The sequence below is a fragment of the Perca fluviatilis genome, chromosome 7 (genome assembly GCF_010015445.1).
Source record: "Perca fluviatilis chromosome 7, GENO_Pfluv_1.0, whole genome shotgun sequence".
NCBI classification, from domain to species: Eukaryota; Metazoa; Chordata; class Actinopteri; order Perciformes; family Percidae; genus Perca; species Perca fluviatilis.
Window position 1 is genome coordinate 16,909,682 of NC_053118.1, and position 17,545 is coordinate 16,927,226.

Consider the following 17,545-nt stretch of genomic DNA (forward strand, 5'->3'; position numbering starts at 1 on the left):
AGGTTAAAGCAATGTCATGACCTGTGTTTCTAAATCCTGGCCAAGATACCGTAAGTTGGGTATGTAAGGAGAACAACAACAAAGGTTCCCTGGAAACCTTGGCCATGGATGGCTTCACTGAAGCGCCACACAACAAGGTAGATCACAATGTAAAGTATTCATACAATATGAATTAGCTCTTCAGTACACACACAAAATTGTTTTCCTGGCAAACAAGCAACAGTGGAAACTGGGCTGAACATACTTCACACTTAACAGTTTAGAAATAAGATAGAAAACGGTCTTTTCCTCTGCAACCTCTCCTTCCCTCTTTAATTTTCTCATCCCTCTATCAAGCCAGAAGTCCCTGGAAAAAAAGCCTCCAACAGCCATTAATAACTATATTTTACATGTTGCAGCGACAGATGGCCAACTCATCTATTCATTGCTGTATCCATTTAATGAACCCACATAACATCTCTGTAAATCATTTAGAGTCCTGGAATTTATAAACAAGAAACCATGCGTACTGCTACATGATACATTAGATGCTGCAATATGTGGCTGTGAATTTGTTGTTCCACAGAAATACTAAAGCAGCAGTTTCCTTTTTTAGTAACACAGGAACACAAATTTAAAATATAAATAAAAATGTTTTACTGTAAATACTAAGAGACTAATGCTAGGTTACCCTTATCACTTTATACCAAGAACTAGTGATAAGATATGTTGTCTCCTCTGCACAGCCATAGTATTGTCCTTTTCTGGTTATTTTCTACCAAAGGATTTTGGGTAGGCGGTACAATGTAAACTGTATTATCTTTGTTGTCGGTCCACTGTGATACAACAGGCACATGCAGATAATACTTTCATTATCTGCACTCTGTCATTCAGTGGTGCTCCCACACACTGATGGATACCACACTCAGTCCATTCCCACATAAACGTGCACACTGAAAATGTCAGGTTATGCAGTTTACATGCCCTTAAGTACCCTCAAAGTGAGTATCCCTGCTATGAAAAACACAGACATACTATATTTGGATGGTCTAATGTTGATTCTCAACTATCAGCTGACGAGAAAGTAGCAGCAGACATTCAACAAAGTGTCACAAGTTGTCTACATGTGTATGTTTAGTTACATTACGGCAATGGTAGTACCGACCCCGATACTAAATATTAGTCTCGCATTGCCAGACCTTCCTCCACAGTGCCGCGGAAGGGGGTCTGGCTAGTCCACACAGCATTCCGGGATGGGAGAGAAACGTGCTCTGGTTTATTGGCATTTCTTTAAACCAATCACAATCGTCTTGGGTGGCGCTAATCGCCGCACGGAGCAACAGCGCCTCTGCAAAATAGCCTCGGAAGGGAACTTGTTCTGGTTGAACGTGTAAGTTCAAAGGTAGTTTTAGTTGTGCGAGAGAAAACTTTGATTGGACAGATAGTCTAGCTAGCTGTCTGGATTTACCCTGCATAGATCTGAGGAGCAGTTAACCATAGTCCTCATAAATCCACCGGAGTTTAAAATGCCAACACAAAGGAAGCAGAAGGGAACGGACATCCAGCGGCACATGAACAATCCCGGAAGTGGAACGTCGTGGATATAGACTACTAAATATAGACTCTTTTTCAGAGTACTGTGAGATCACCTGGAACTCATTGTAAGACAGTAATGTAAAAGTATCTACTTTGCATTAGTAGTTTCCTAATAATTTCCAAGTTGTTTCTAAGAAAGAACGATGTGATTTGATACCAAATTCAGAAAAAACAGAAACAGTGTTCAATTGGTACACTTGCTATTATACATTTCAAATTACTTACTGAATAACCATAGTCTTTTAGTAAGTGAACATGCAAAAATATAAAATGTGTTTACATGCAAGCATACAATTCAACAAATATGGAGAATAAAGTTTCCTCTAAAATAAATTATTTTCTTGGATTTAAATAGAGCAGTAAATTCCTATTTTTCCTATAATTAGTACCAAACTGTAACCAAATAACATACCAAAACTTGAGTAAATTATTCCTGTTCAAGAACAGTCCAGCAGCTAACCTCATCGTATTTAGCTCGGCAGAAATCTGCTTCTTGTGCATAGTCACAGAACGGTCTTCAGTCATCCTATTCATGCGGGTAATCCAATGCCAAGTCAGAATAAAACTATCCACTGCTGTGAAGTTAAAGCTTTTTGTTTTGAAATTCAACTTCAAGTAGATCATTTTATGTTGCCTTGGCATGGAGAGATTGTTTTTGTTGTTGCCAGAAACCTGTAGCAGGCACCTCTAGGAGAAAGGACAACATGGTTCCAGTAGTGGAATTGTTGGGTCTTTGTAAATTATAGTGTGGTCTAGACCTACTCTATCTGTAAAGTGTCCTTGAGATAACTCTTGTTATGATTTGATAGCATAAATAAAATTGAATTGAAAAAACTGAATAGTGGAACGACTGGCTGCGTGTGTTGTATCTCATCAAGGAGATCCAGAAATCTTAGCAGTGTTCCTCATCAGTCTGTACTGTAATAGTACAAAGTCTGACTGTCAGTGATAATCGGCGCTGCATAATGTGCTGCACTGCTCGTGGCTTGGTTTTTAGTGTCTGAATAACCGCTACCTTCCGGGTGGGGCGGTTAGCTGTCAACACTGATAATGTAATACATATTTCTCAGAGACAGCACACATACTCTCATATCTTTTTTGTAAGCAGGAAGTTACACTTTGCACAATATAAGAATAAAACGTTTTATTGTGTTACAAACAGTAAAAAGATAAAATATGTACATTCATAAAGCCATAAAATTATTACAGTATTTAGAAACAAAATAAACAAGTAAGATTCAAACTCATGTTTGAAAACAGCTACAAAGAAAAGACTACTGCAACCTGAAGCCAACATCTAAGCCCTCGTGGCCTCTCAGAGTGCAGAATGTACTATGTCGATTTTGTCTCAGTATGTTTCTGTTTTTCTGTTTCAAGGCTCTGGAGCAGTGGGAGTATATCAGAATAGATGTGCAAAAACACAAAAAAAAAAAAAGAATACACACACATCGGAAAAAATGATATGTCGCTACATGACCGCCTTAGTGAAGACACGATAAAATCAAAGAAAGGATTAAGTTCATTAAAACAGGCTTAATGTAACAATTTAAAACTAGCCAGGAAGGCTTTAAAAGCAAACACTCAGAAATGTGACACACAATGCAGTTTTTTTTATATATATATATTTATATAAATGGTGCAGCACTGCACAAAATCACATATAGAATACGTCTTCACTTTTTTGAGGTCTTCTCCAACACCCAGTCAATTACCTACAGCAAAACAAAACAACATTTAGGAGGTTCAGGTTAAGAAGAACTAAACTAAGTGGAGGACCATTGGAGGTTGGTGGGGTTACCTGTTTAACGTTGCTACTGGCTGCCTTCTTCATCTCGTCATGCAGACCGCGAGAGGTCTTCAGATCCTGGGATCAAACAACACAACAGGAGATCACTAATGCTGACCCAGGAAGGTAAACTCACGTGCGCATTTTCGGTCACAGATGAATACATTTTAATGGGGTCAGGACTTGGGTAGAACAATTACCCAATTACTGTACTCAGGTAGTATCGCAGAATTATACTTGAGCGTTTTAATTTGCTGCTACTTCTTCACCACTACATTTCAGCGGGAAACATTGTACATTGTACTCCACTACATCTGCCATACTTACTGGATAGATTTTACATACAAAACATTACGAGTATTTGTAATAGATTAAACTGCCTGTTGTGGCTACTTGTCCATTATGAAAATCAAATACTTCAAATCATCAACTGATAATGTACATGAAAGGGATAAATTATATTCAGGCAAAATAACTATTAACTGTCCATTAAGAAATGTTTGGTGTTTTTCTTCATTGGCAAGTATGCAAACAATTTACAAAGAAATCATGGCCCTGTCTGCCTGTCTTGTTTTGGCAAAAGAAACAAATAGATAGACCCTTCCCAGGTGCATGCTGGTCCTATATAAGCCTGAGGTGCCTGCAGTGCCGCCCAGTTCTTACATTACAAAGAATAAGCAAAGGAAAATACATCTAGATTAAATCAAACACTTACAAGAAATTACATATAGCTCCAACAGTGCATAAAGTAGATACAGTACAATTAGCTTATTTTGCAACATAACATCAAAATACACACTAATGCATTAGTAGTCTCGTTTTGCCAGACCTTCCTCCACAGCGCTGCGGAGGAGGGTCTGGCGAGTCCACACAGCATTCCGGGATGGGAGAGAAGCGTGCTCTGGTTTATTAGCATTTCTTTAAACCAATCACAATCGTCTTGGGCGGCGCTAAGCTCTGCACAGAGCCACAGTGCCGCTGCAAAATAGCCTCGGGAAGGAACTTGTTTTGGTGGAACGTGTACGTTCAAAAGTTGTTTTAGTCGTGCATCCTGCCGCACCGGAGCAATCCCGGAAGTGGAACAGCGTGGATGTAGACTAATGCATTAATAATAAACACTCTAAAAAGGGGCAATTCTGCTTAACAAGTAGTTTATTGTTTAACATTTTGTGTATAATTTACTGAAAATACTCATGCACCTTTAGTTAATAAAAATTTTGAAGGCAAGCCTTTTACTTGTAACAGTATTACTGACAGTATGTTGTACTGCTACTTTTTCTTAAAAAGGATCTGAGTACTTCTTCCAACACTGCTGGCATGTTGGGCAGTTTTTCCTCAGTGTTTATATTCTATCAAACCAAAACACCTGATTACAATTTACAAGGAGGCACAAAAGAAAAGAGATGAAAATGGGAGTTTTGGCAAAAAATAGCTGTTCCTCTAATTGTTCTAGTTTGTTTTGAGGATTGTGACAAAACACAACATGTGGTCAAATTTGTAGTACAAGTCCTGAGGCCTGTACTACGAATCAAGATCAACATGTCCTGGATTTCTTACCCGGCTTCACCTAACCTAACAGCCGCGGTCCCGCATTACCTGTGTCACGGCGGTGGTTCACAACTAGTTCAATCAACCCAGGGTTTCCCAGCGGCGCGCACGTACACTTGTGCTTTCCATAAACTGCCGTTGCTTTAGCCTATTATTTCAGTTTCAACCCTGGCAGTGGTAAGCGATCATGAGAGCAAATAAAAAATATAAAAAACATAATTCAAACCGATGTGTGCATTGGCAACACACGGCTCAAGAAGCCGACAAATAGCCTATATATGTAATTCCCTCCACTGAAAATATATACCTTTCATAAAAATACCCATCAGGGAATGTTAACGGGGTTTTCTCTCTCTCTCTCTCTCTCTCTCTCTCTCTCTCTCTCTCTCTCTCTCTCTCTCTCTCTCTCTCTCTCTCTCTCTCTCTCTCTCTCTCTCTCTCTCTCTCTCTCTCTCTCTCTCTCTCTCTCTCTCTCTCTCTCTCTCTCTCTCTCTCTCTCTCTCTCTCTCTCTCTGAACGGTAACGCCATTATCAATCGAGTATTGATTGGTCAGTAGGCGGTGCTTTTACACCAGTTGATCTCTAATCTCCAACATTAGGTGTTCAGCATAAGTTACCACGACGATATTAACCCGGTAACAAGTGATCCACCGTCGTGCCACACAGAACCCTGGGTTGAACCTGAAGTTACATCGTTAACGCCAGATCTTGCTTCGTAGTACAGGCCTCTGGATGCATAGAAGCATACAAATAAAGAAACAGCCAAAGAGATGTCAGCACTGACTGAGTGTGGGCAGTCAAAAGACTAAGACTGACCTTGAGATAGAATTTCGAGATATCAAACAGCCTTTTGCTGCAGGCCTCAAAGCACTGATGCTCAGCAGTGATCCCGTGGTGTTTGAGTGTTTTAGCCACTACCTCCTGCAGCATCTGAGGAAACAAAAGATAAACACGCACACACAGTTTTTATATTAGCACAATTGTGAAAACATTTAATCTAGTTTTGTTTATTCCCTAACCACCTGGCGCTAAGCCGATTCAGAGAAACTCATTTTAGCACGACTCCCTTTTTTTAAAAAGGAAGGGATGTCAAAATGTCTTGACTTTGGGGGACGTCCTTGCAAAGAAGCACACGCTTCAGTGTGAGCTCACTGGTACAAACATAATAACTACTATTTTACCGGTAGTGTTGGCAGGAAAAAAAAACACATTCGTGAAACGAATAGATCTGACTTTAATCTTGTCACAGCAACTGTTCAGAGGAAACTCCATAAATTATTGTGAGGAATCATCTGTGCTATTCAGTCTCTTGAGGAGAAAGGCAGCTTTTAATCTCTGTCCTGAATAAACTGCTATCATTATTTCTGAATAGGGCCAACTGCTCTTTCCTGTACTTGGGTTTGGATGATAAGCCTGTTTGCATTGTAATTAGAAATCAGAACAAGTCAAGGTTGGGATGCAGACTGTGAGCTGTATGTGGGACAGAAGAAATGCTGTGAAGGTGTGAAGGTGTGTGTGTGTGTGTGTGTGTGTGTGTGTGTGTGTGTGTGTGTGTGTGTGTGTGTGTGTGTGTGTGTAGGCAGGCAGGCAGCAGGTGATATGATAATAATATAGTTGTTAAAGTGCTTCTGCTGTAACATTAAAATGCAGCCCACACATTAACGGTGATCACATGCAAAACATAAAACATTTGTCTTTACTGGAGCTGTTGCACAACTCTCATCTGTAGTAGAAAGATTGTCTATGTGTGTAACGTTTGATGTGAGTGGGGGATTTACACATTGAGTTGTTTTCAGATTTTAGTGAGAACAGTAAAATACTGTCTTTTTTAATTTATCACTAAACAGGTGATTATTACAAGAAAACTGTGGTTTACTGTGGAATCAGACAATAAGTATGTCATTATGAGAAGACGTGTGCTAGCATACCAGTTTTACTATATACCGTAGTAAAACATACTGATGGTAGCAACACAGCCAGAAATTTCTACCCTCATTACTGTAACTACCATTGTTTCAGGTGGCACTGTGAGCACAACATAGTGCTCCTGCCTTCATTTAGCAGTTTTATTTTATTAGTCACAAGGATTTGCCTTTTTAGTCGTCGAACAGAGGCAGAGTGACCTATACAGACCAGCAAACCAGGCTCCTTATCCGTTGAGCTTCAGATACTGAGGCAATGCTAACATTAGCTTGTTGACCTACTGGAGGAGAGATTGTTTAAGGGTGCGGAAATGTTACCGTTAAGAGTGAGAGAGAGGGCATGCATACAAGAACCTGCTCTTTTCATTCTCCCTCACGTAGTTTACGGTGTTTAAAGTGTATTTGATGTTGAATCCAACATTGTTTAATATACTTTTCACTTTTCAGTCTGTTGGGTATGAAATCCAAGGCAAACATGGTATGAGATAATCGTACTATATTAAGACTATGTTTAGTGTCATACATTTGGGCCACAACAATCGTAGCATGAAAATGTAATACTGGCACATTCCCAATCATAACCGATAGACCCAACAGCCAGAGCTCCGAAAACAAAACCCATTTTAATGTGAATCACCAACTAGTTGGTATGAGAAATGCAGTATTATGCCCTCATGGTCAATATCCGCTGCTAAAGTTCCTCCTAGCAATACACTGTAACCCCTTACATGAAGGGAACACTTTTATGTTCATGCATGAGCCAAATAGCTTGCAACACTTTACTTCTGAGGACTTGTTTCCAAGGTAACGGTTATATTTAGATGATTTCAATAGCATGAATAGGTTTACAAAAAAAATAAAATAATCACTGCATTTTAGGCAATAATAATTTCAAAACAAGGGTTGTGTTTTTTTTAAAACAGGTCACCCCTTTCAAAATAAGACACAAACACTCACCCTATTGTGTTTCTGGGAGCGTGACTCTTTGGAAGGTTTGTCCTCTGTTTGTTCATGATGCGTCTTCAGCTGCTGAGGTTTAGGTTTGTCAGCAGAGGCAAGAGTCACCAAACCTGAGTAATAATGTCAGAAAAATAAGGCAAAAATAAGGCACTACCATCATGATAGTACAATTCATTGGCATATGTCTGAGTTGAACAAGACTGAATAGAAAAAATAATCAATAAATAACAAATAAAAATGATCATAATAATATCAATAAGTGTGCTAGATTATTTAGACAAACTCAAATCTTCTGTAAAGAGTCACTACAGTCAGAATCCATCTATTTGTAAAGTATAAGTAAGTATTTTAAGAGGTCTTCTGAAGTTTTCACATAATACATATGAGTGGCTTGAAGTAGTTAGAAATTATTAAAAGAAAATGATGAAATCCATTCCACAGAAAATAGGATCTATATTTGACAAGTATGTTGTTCCACAATGACATGAAATAAGGAGGAGATCATTTGCAAATCACAAACAATTTCTCTCCAGGAATTGTAAGTGATTGAATAGTTTAATTGGTAGCTTTTTCATGTTAAAATTACATTTCAGCAGATATTAGGCCTCTAAAAGTATTAATTTAGTAAAAATAAAGTATATTATCACATATGATGACAATGATGAGAAATGTGTTGTGAAAAGAGTTGAGTGGATTGTTGGGTTCAATGTTTGGAATTGTTGCTCTATGTGTTACTTCATATCGTCATACTGGTTGCACGCCATGAGTTTGTCCCACAACAGTTAAGCTGATCATTTTATTTATATATAAGTAATGGTGTGCAGCCTCTCTCATGCATATTTGCCAGTTTTGAAGCACCTGTGTACATAACTACAATAGATTGAGAGTAGCGTTTCTAGATTGTTGGATCATTAATACCGTGCACTGATAACTGTACATTAGTGTAAAAGTAAGTACCAACTGTTATTCTAACACCTTCTGTAAAGCAGGATCACTCGTCCCTTTCCATTTAAGGTTGAGCGTTTTTGTTTTACCTGAGGATATGGACTGGGATCTGCGTGGTTGTTGCCGTAGAGACCTAATGGCAGGGTGTGTCCCACTGCTGCCACTGCTCTGAGAACAGAGGGAGTCACTGCTCTCCGACTTCACCAGCCTGGATCATTCAGACAAACACACAGACACAAACATGGTAATATTATTAACACTAAAGAAACGTCATTCCACGTACCACAACTGCAACCCCAAGACCCACCCAGCCATCCACCCATCAGTGTACGGCAGCAGCAACATCATCATACCTCTTTCGAGGATAACCTCCGACAATGTCCGTGTCCCATGACCTGCGCTTGAGTCGCGCTACATCAGCGTTCTGCAGAGTCTCGCCGTCAGGCACACTTCCTGGTTCTGACATCACGGCAGGGGAGGGGGCGGGGCTGAGGGCGAAGGGGAGGGCACAGGGCTCCTTGGAGCAGGTGGTTTGGGTCTCATAGCGAATCAGACGGGACTGGAGTTTTACAAAGGCCTGGTCCCGGTCCAGGGACCGCTGGTTGTCCAAGCAGAACCTAGATGAACAAATACATTTAAAAAAAATTTAAATAAACAAAGAAGTTATGGCGACTGATTAGTTACTCAGGGTTCATACGCATTTTAACCAATACTTTTCCATGACTTTTTGCCAAATTTCCATGACTGTGTGTTCCTGAAAATGTCAGTCGACATTATACAATAAGAATACAAATCTGTGTTAAAATTTACCCTCAGAGGTTTAACTACAAAATTAATGACAATTTATGTGGTTCATAGTGGGATTCATAATATTGCTCCCCAATTAAGAGGTTAAGACAACATGAAAATACATTTATTAATGACATATTCTTATGCAGTGTTAAAAAAAAAATGTCATGACTTTTCCAAAACTTTCTGGGTCTTTTTATGTTTCCAAAACCTTTCCAGGCCTGGAATTTGCATTTTTCAAATTCCATAACTTTTCCAGGTTTATTCAAAACGTATGAACCCTGGTTACTGTCTGAGCTTCTGCAGGTCATAATCCATGTTAAATAGCTGCCTGTACGGTAAAACATCAGTACTGTAGCTGAACAGTGGCTGTATACTTCATAGAAACTTACTCTATGCCATGGTAATGCGACACTGAGGCTTTGTTGAAGGACATCTGGCTGATTCTCCTGGGAGAAAGGTCTGGTGACAACTGAAACACATTATTACTGAAGAGAAAGAGAAGGTGGATGAAAGAGAGAGATGGGGTGGTGGACGGAGACAGTGAAAGAGAGAGAAACGGTTTGTCAAAGAAAGTTGTTTTTCTCTTCATTAAACCTCAAATACAAAACAACACCAACTAAAACACACCGTTTGTCCCGACAGAATTATTAGCCCTAACTGATGACTACTCTGCTCCAGAATAATGATTTATTCAACCCAACTCAATAATGTTTCTACAAAAAGGTTGTAAGCTCAATGTAGCAGGCTAATGATCATAATCAAATCCTCATTATGGCCTCATTAACTGTCATTCAGAACCATCCTAAAACAGCACAGATATGGTTTACCTGATTACAGTATGTGTATGTTAATTTGTAAAGCTGTAATTTTGCTGTACTGAGTCATTCGTTTCGTTTCATGAGCATGTTTGTCTGCCACTCTGGCAGACTAATGTGGCTGCCTCTGCCTACATGCGTGTCTCTTTATGTCTGCCTGTGTGAAGGCCTAGTTAGAGCGTTAGTCGGTGCATTTCATGGAGCCAGAAAAGATGACTGAACCTACCCTCTATTGATAGCCAGTGGTTGCAGCTCCCCAGTAGGCAGGCCATCACATGTAAAATGTTTCAGAAGTTCTCTGGCATCCAGTAATGCAGGGGAGCTCTTTTGAATATCTTTAGGACCCAGCAGACTGTCACTGGAGCCTGGACCTAACAGACCAAATCTAACACACACAGAGAATGCACTGTAGATCAAATACAGTATATTAGGAATACAGAGTTGTCATGTGTCTATTTGAATCTCATTTACCTCCTCTTCTGTCGTCTCCTTTGCTGGTTCTCTATGTTGTGGAGGACGCTCCTCTCAGGCCAGTCAGATTGCAGGTGGGAAATGGTCTGAAAACCTCCAATGAAGAAACAACAACGCTTAGCTGGTCAGAGTCGCCCTTCCCACTGATTCATTTGGAAAATTCCCTCCAGGCTATAACCATCATCTTTCAATATGGTGCTCACATGAACCATTTTTATTTGTCTGCAAGCCAATGACTGAAAATTGAAAAAATGACTAATTGTCTCCCTCCTCTTCAAAACCTTTACTGTATGTTGATTTCCATTAAAACTGCAGTCACAGGGAGCTTCACATTGTGAAATAACTATGGACACAAAAGTATACTGTTGCCCCAAATCAGCTTACTACTAAGGGAGGCTAAATATTAAAGATCCTTAGTTGTGTGTATAAGGCTTTAGTTGTCTGATATAGACCTAAAAATACCAAGTAACTGCTGGGCTTCAGATGCTTTAATACTGTGTGGCACTGCTTAACCCGTAAGCTGGAGCCCCCTCACAGTAGTTGATGTCATGAACAAAATGCTGATGGATGAGCATGTACAGCACCTTAAAAGGAAATAAGAGTTCAGTGCTGCTGGGAAAAATCTGTAAGATATTCAGTGTTTCCCCTAGTTTGACTGCTTTAGCCTGATGGATGGGTCCCTTCTCAATTTAACACTTTAAAGTCAAATACACATGAGCCACTCTCCACATCGGCATGCATTTGATCCACAGCAATTATATAAAAAGACAATAGTCACTTTTAAAGCTAGCTCGCCTGTTACTTTATTTCCTTACAAGCAATATAGCCTTTAAAGGCTTTTTTTTTCTTTTCTTTTTTAAACAGAGTCCAGCAGTGCGCATATGAGATAAAACGCTACGTTACATCACTTCCAGCAAACTTCACGGAGAACAATAAGGGAAAAACAGCATCACCCATCTGTTTTACCAAAATGTTCTCTGGCTCAGCTCAGCTGATAACATGTTGTTTATTACTGAGCCTGTTTGTAAGTGTAAGGCTACCGACAACGTTATCTTAACACCTGTTTAACTGACATTAGCGGTTTAGATAACCGACTCGACAGTCCTGCAGTTGCAGACGTGAACTAAGAGACAGTTGCCTTATTCATGGACACACTGCAGTGCGTCACTGCCGAATGAATATGGGGAAACACAATGGATACCATCATATTGCACTTTTGTTGTGTTTGCACAGGAACGTTAAGTGTTATCTCAAGGAGGATGGTAATGTGATGAAACTGTATAAAGCAGGTTTACCGACGAGATGCACAGTTTCATGCACATTAATATCCTGAGGTTGTGATTGTATTATATAAAGAGACTGAAGCTCTCCGGCAACACAGCTACAAAAGACATTCTGAATGGATTTGCAGAAGCTCTTCATTTCTGTAGACAACATCCCCATCTCCAGAGCAGAGGGTGGGCAAGGATTATGGTGGGAGAAAAAGTACCTGATTTGCACCTTAGAATGTATGTCTCTACATGTTTACATCTATCATCACTTATGTTTTTGAAGCTCACTGGCTCTTATGGAATTCAAGTGTGTCTTTTGTGTCAGGTCCTGGAGAGCTAAATACATCTAAATGGTACAGAACAAAAAACAGGGAGGAAACCCACAAAAGCCATTATGTCAACTGTTTTAGAGAATTAGACAAGTGCTACTTTTGCTGTTGAAGGCTTTTCCAATTCAATTACACTTGCTGAAGGAATGCATTAATCTATGTTACTAGATTGAGGAATTCCCTCAGCAAGTGTAAAAATTACACTATAAACATGACGGATAAAGTTGTGCAGAAACTTCAAGATAATTGGCAAGTATTGTCACAGCATTGACATGAAAACTGAATGACATGCAGGTTTATTAGCCCCACGGCTACATTTTTAAAACCAACACTGTGCACATGTAGCTCTAACTGCAGACTGGGAATGGTTAGTTTTATTCTTTACAATAAAAATGGTTTCTTAAAACTGTCACCCTATGAATGTGTGTGAAGTAAATACTGATGTGCTGCTGCATAACAATTCCTGAGCAAGTCAGAATATGTGTTAAATGGGTGAACATACATCAGTTGATTATTATATGTGTGAGATTTCTATAGGACTGTTCACTCTTTCTTTAGATTGGCTGAATAATCTAAGGCCAAATAACATTTGTAAATCTCATCATCCGTGTACAAGGAGCAGGTTTTATATTTATAAGTACCATCATACAGGTCTGCAGTATCACATAGTCAGGGCTTCCTTTAATCTAAAGGCCTGTCACACAGCAATGGTTAGGGTAGTAAACTTAAAGCAGGTGACAGCTTCCTTCTGTCTCATATTGTTCTTGAACCTCATTGTTTAAAATATAACTATTGGCTTTAGCATTCAAGTCATATTGATCGGAACATAATGACAAGCAGACAAGTCGGAAAAAATATTCATGTCAGCCTCTTACTGTAGCTGTAATTCAGAGTGGAAGATATCAGGAAATTCTGACAATGATATTTCCCACTTGACGTTAAGGAAGTGTCAACAAACTGGTGCTACAAAAACCACCATCTTAATGAAAGCCTATATTAGCACATATAAAATCGATTAAGCTGTTTTAAAAAGGCATATATTTTGTTTGTACCTAGTTTCACTTGTTAACTACCCGCTCCAAAAATAGCCAATTTGGGCTATTTAAATGCTCCGACAACAAAGTTAGCAATGGGGGTAACCATGTTGGAATAATATGTGAACATTGTCAAGACAGAATAATGGAAGTTTTTTCCAGTTCTACCCCTTCTGCCTACATGGTGTGAATGTAGCATTAGATGCATGGAGTTTTAATGTAAAACGGTGAGTTTTTGGCGTCAATTTAAAATTTGACATATTCACTGGGAAAAGTGCCATTTACGCACAACAAAAGAAAATGTGGTCGGTGAGTGGAAGGTGTGGGGGAATTTCCAGCTTATGAACGTAGGTGTTTCATTGTGTCTACACAAGAAAGATTGACCAGCCTACAAAAAAATAAATAAAAAATACTATACTACTTTTTACTTTCTTAGGCCATACCTGAGTTCTTGGCGGCTGTGCTCTCCCACTTGTCAGTCAGACAGGTGGCAGCAGAGGGCAGAGTGGAGTCAGTCATCTTCAGATACTGCTCCCTGGCTAGACTCAGAATCACCTTCAAGTCATTGACGGGTATTGAGGGTGAGGCTGATGCTTCTTCTTTCTGTCCTGGACAAACAAAGAGAGGACGGTTTAAATTTTTGGCAACATTTCAGGTTAAGGCTTTTTTGTCTTTGATTGGTAAACTTGGTAAAAAGGTGGAACATATAATAGCTTTAGGACTGAACTTTGGTTTGAAAGTTTTCAATTGAAAGCAATTATGTAACATTAGTAATCTATATATCCTTCAAACCTAAATGTCGTGGTCGGGTTGGATCAGTGGTTAGAGCAGGTGTACGTATACTTTGAGGCTTATGCCTCGACGCAGAGGTCCAGAGTTAGAGTCCGACCTGTGACGATTTCCTGCATGTCTTCCCCCCTCTCTCTCCCCTTTCTCACCTAACTGTCCTATCAATTAAAAGGCGGAAAAGCCCAAAAAAGAATCTTTAAAAATAAATAAATGTCTTCTTTTCGATCTACAGGGAAGGAGTGACTAACTTTTGGATTTCACTACTACCCTATTACACTAGTAAGTTTCAATAGAAGATTTCCTGCTAGGGACGACAACCAACTCCAAGATCTATGTCAAGAAACTGGAAGAATCTTTAGCATTAATCTTCCTGTCTGGTGTCAGGCTTTAAAGTGGTTGTATTTTTACATTAAAATCGTATGCAGGCTTATTATAAATGTTCGAGAGTTAGGTAACTAGTAAAATTAAAACTGAAAAAAATATAAATTAAGTCTTTATCACCATATGCATCCGCTGGCATACTGGACTCATCGCACACATGCAGAGATAGGCTGATTACAGCCTATAAGACAACAGACGGACCCATTGAAACACACACACACACACACACACACACACACACACACACACACACACACACACACACACACACACACACACACACACACACACACACACACACACACACACACACACACACACACACACACACACACACACACACTTTTGCCACTTGTAAGGACATGCTTTTTCCCCAATGTGAAAGAATTTCATTAAGGCCTGTGTTCTGTCAGGACTCTTCATTTTGCTCACAGCATTCTTATTGCTTTTCCTAAAGTCTGAAGAATTTCACTTAATTTTCTTTGATCTGGCTCCACTCCACTGGTGTTACACTATCTTCTCCTGCCAAGGGGACATTATGTGTGTCTGTTAAATAATGATACTACAGTCTTTCTATGCACCAGTCTGTTCCAAGGGCTGGTGAAAGCTGAGAGTTCACACTGACGATTACATTATAAGGTTCATATGTTTTACGTTACACATGTTAAGAGCTGCAACGAACGACTATTTTTATTAGAGTAATCTGGCAATTATTTTGTCAATTAATTGATTCATTGTTATGCCAATGAAATGTTAGAAAATAGTGAAGAATGCAATTTCCAAATTTCTTGTTATCTGACCAACATTACGGATATTGAATTCATTATGACATAAAACAGAGAAAAGCAGCAAATCTTCCCATTTGAGAAATTGAACAAATATTTGACAATTTCACTTTTAAAAAACCCCTGAAATGATTGATTAATTATATAATAGTTGTCAGTTTGTTGAACAGTTACTCGATTTATTCTTTTAGCCCTCATAATTTATCAAATGAGATTAATTTAAGTGTTTTGTAGTTTTTATGACCCGATATGAGCCACAAAGCGAATAATATGTGTTCTCCCATCCATGGCATGGCAAATTAAACAGTATGTGTTGATCCTCAAAACCATGAAGACTCAGATTTTATACTAGGCACAATTAGTGGTTGTGTCTGTCTGGATAACATGAAGATGGTGAGATGGTGGAAAGGACTAATTAAAGAGGGGTGTGTGAGCCAGCAGCTATCAGGGTCAGAAAAGGTTAGCGACATGAGGTCAACACATCCTTCTCATATGATCTCCATTATACTGTAAAATGACTGCTGAACAGTGTGCAGGGTCAACTAGGTTTATGTACAGAATGTGTTTGTTGTTAAGTCACCTTTGTTTTTCCTAATTGTCAAACAATGTTCCCGATGAGAAGACTCACCAGTTGTTAGTAGAGATGGTCCGATACCATTTTTTGCTTCCCGATACAGAGTACTGTTCCGATACCAGCGTGTCATATATTTTATTATGTTTTAACAACTGTATACCACTATCCCTGTATGGATGTGATATGATTTCTATCTTTGTTGTTGGTCTGGCTCAGGTTAAACTCTTTGTAAAACATGAACAAACACAAACAATGAATGCCACAGAACTTTCTTTTATTATCCAGTTTGACAGTCAGTTATAATGGAAAAAGAACATAAATAAACTACTTTAACGTAGATTTTCTTTAGGGCTTTATTACGTGGTATCAGATCAGTGCATAAACTCCAGTACTTCCTGAGCGTTTTAGATAGTATCGGAGGCGATACAGATACTGGTATCGGAACATCTCTAGCTGTTAGACAGGTTTAAAAAATGTGTCTGTAATGAAAAATCCGGTCTCATGAAACTCCCAAACCCAACTTCTCCATTCCTGCTTGAGGGTATAAAACTTTGACGGTCAAATCTTAGCGAGCGCAAGGTTCTGTTCTGAGAGCTTGTCTTGCTTATTTTCATACATGCAAGCAATTAATGAAAGCACAATGGTAGTACTAAAATACAACAAAAATGGTGATCAAATCTGTTTGAATTCAACAGTGTGCAGTTATTTTCTGTCTACATAATGTTTAACTTGTACACCATCTTCTTTGAATCCAACTTCTTGTTCCCAGAACTACAGTAGGTTCTGTAATTTTTCTGTAATTTTTGTTTTGTTTGTTTTCTTTTCAAGAAGTCTTTAAATGTAGTACTTACTGAGATATTCTTTGAGTACCAGTGTCTGGACCTGGGTCACCTTCCTCTCTCTCTTCAGCAGGGCGTCTCCTTGGAGACAGGGAAGAGGGCAGAGGATGTTGCCTACAGCTCCTCCTGGTCAAAGACAGAGAAGTATGAGCGCTCCACCGATTTTACACAAAAAGGTCAATTCACTTGAAATATTTGCCGAAAATATCACTTGGGCGGAATTACTATTAATTTTTTATTTACCACATCCCATTTTAAGCAAGATTGTTGCTCAAATACTTTGCAGTGAACTTATAAATTAAACATGTAACCCGTTGGCAAAAGAGACTTGAAACATTATGCTTGAAACTAGACTAGTACTAGACACAACGGTATATTGAGTATTTCATGCTTTTTCTTCAGGTGCAACAACCCTCAGGTGTGCTTTTTAAAAGAGGAACTATGCCGTTTTTTTAGCTTAATTTACCTTAACTGAACAGCTTCGGAGTCATTGGAATGGTTATATGACTTTTTTCGAGTTGAATGGAGGCTGTCTTGCTCCCCCCTAGCGCCTGTGAGCGGAAAACCACCCTTGCAACTTTCAGCCGGCGAGCAGCCAGCCTCAACATCAAGAAGTATCACGTGATATCAGGTCTTGCGATGTAACGAATTGCTTCACGACACTGCACACATACACCCATTCAGGAACCGGCTAACAAGGTAGCGATGGAGTTTTTCACACTATCGTCA

General features: G+C 39.2%; 1 protein-coding gene across 1 annotated transcript in view; it reads right to left on the reverse strand.

Moving 5' to 3' along the window:
- Positions 1-3,163: 3,163 nt before the first annotated feature.
- LOC120561878 (MDM2 binding protein) overlaps positions 3,164-17,545 on the reverse strand; it is a 30,947-nt gene continuing 16,565 nt past the window's right edge. Inside the window, exons 13-23 of the mRNA XM_039805201.1 lie at positions 16,829-16,942; positions 13,892-14,056; positions 10,815-10,908; positions 10,570-10,728; positions 9,918-10,013; positions 9,090-9,353; positions 8,826-8,944; positions 7,789-7,901; positions 5,726-5,839; positions 3,374-3,439; positions 3,164-3,287 (exon numbers count right to left, since the gene is read on the reverse strand). Of these exons, the coding sequence (XP_039661135.1) occupies positions 3,249-3,287; positions 3,374-3,439; positions 5,726-5,839; positions 7,789-7,901; positions 8,826-8,944; positions 9,090-9,353; positions 9,918-10,013; positions 10,570-10,728; positions 10,815-10,908; positions 13,892-14,056; positions 16,829-16,942 (1,343 nt within the window). The 3' untranslated portion in view covers positions 3,164-3,248. The remainder of the gene's footprint in view (positions 3,288-3,373; positions 3,440-5,725; positions 5,840-7,788; positions 7,902-8,825; positions 8,945-9,089; positions 9,354-9,917; positions 10,014-10,569; positions 10,729-10,814; positions 10,909-13,891; positions 14,057-16,828; positions 16,943-17,545) is intronic.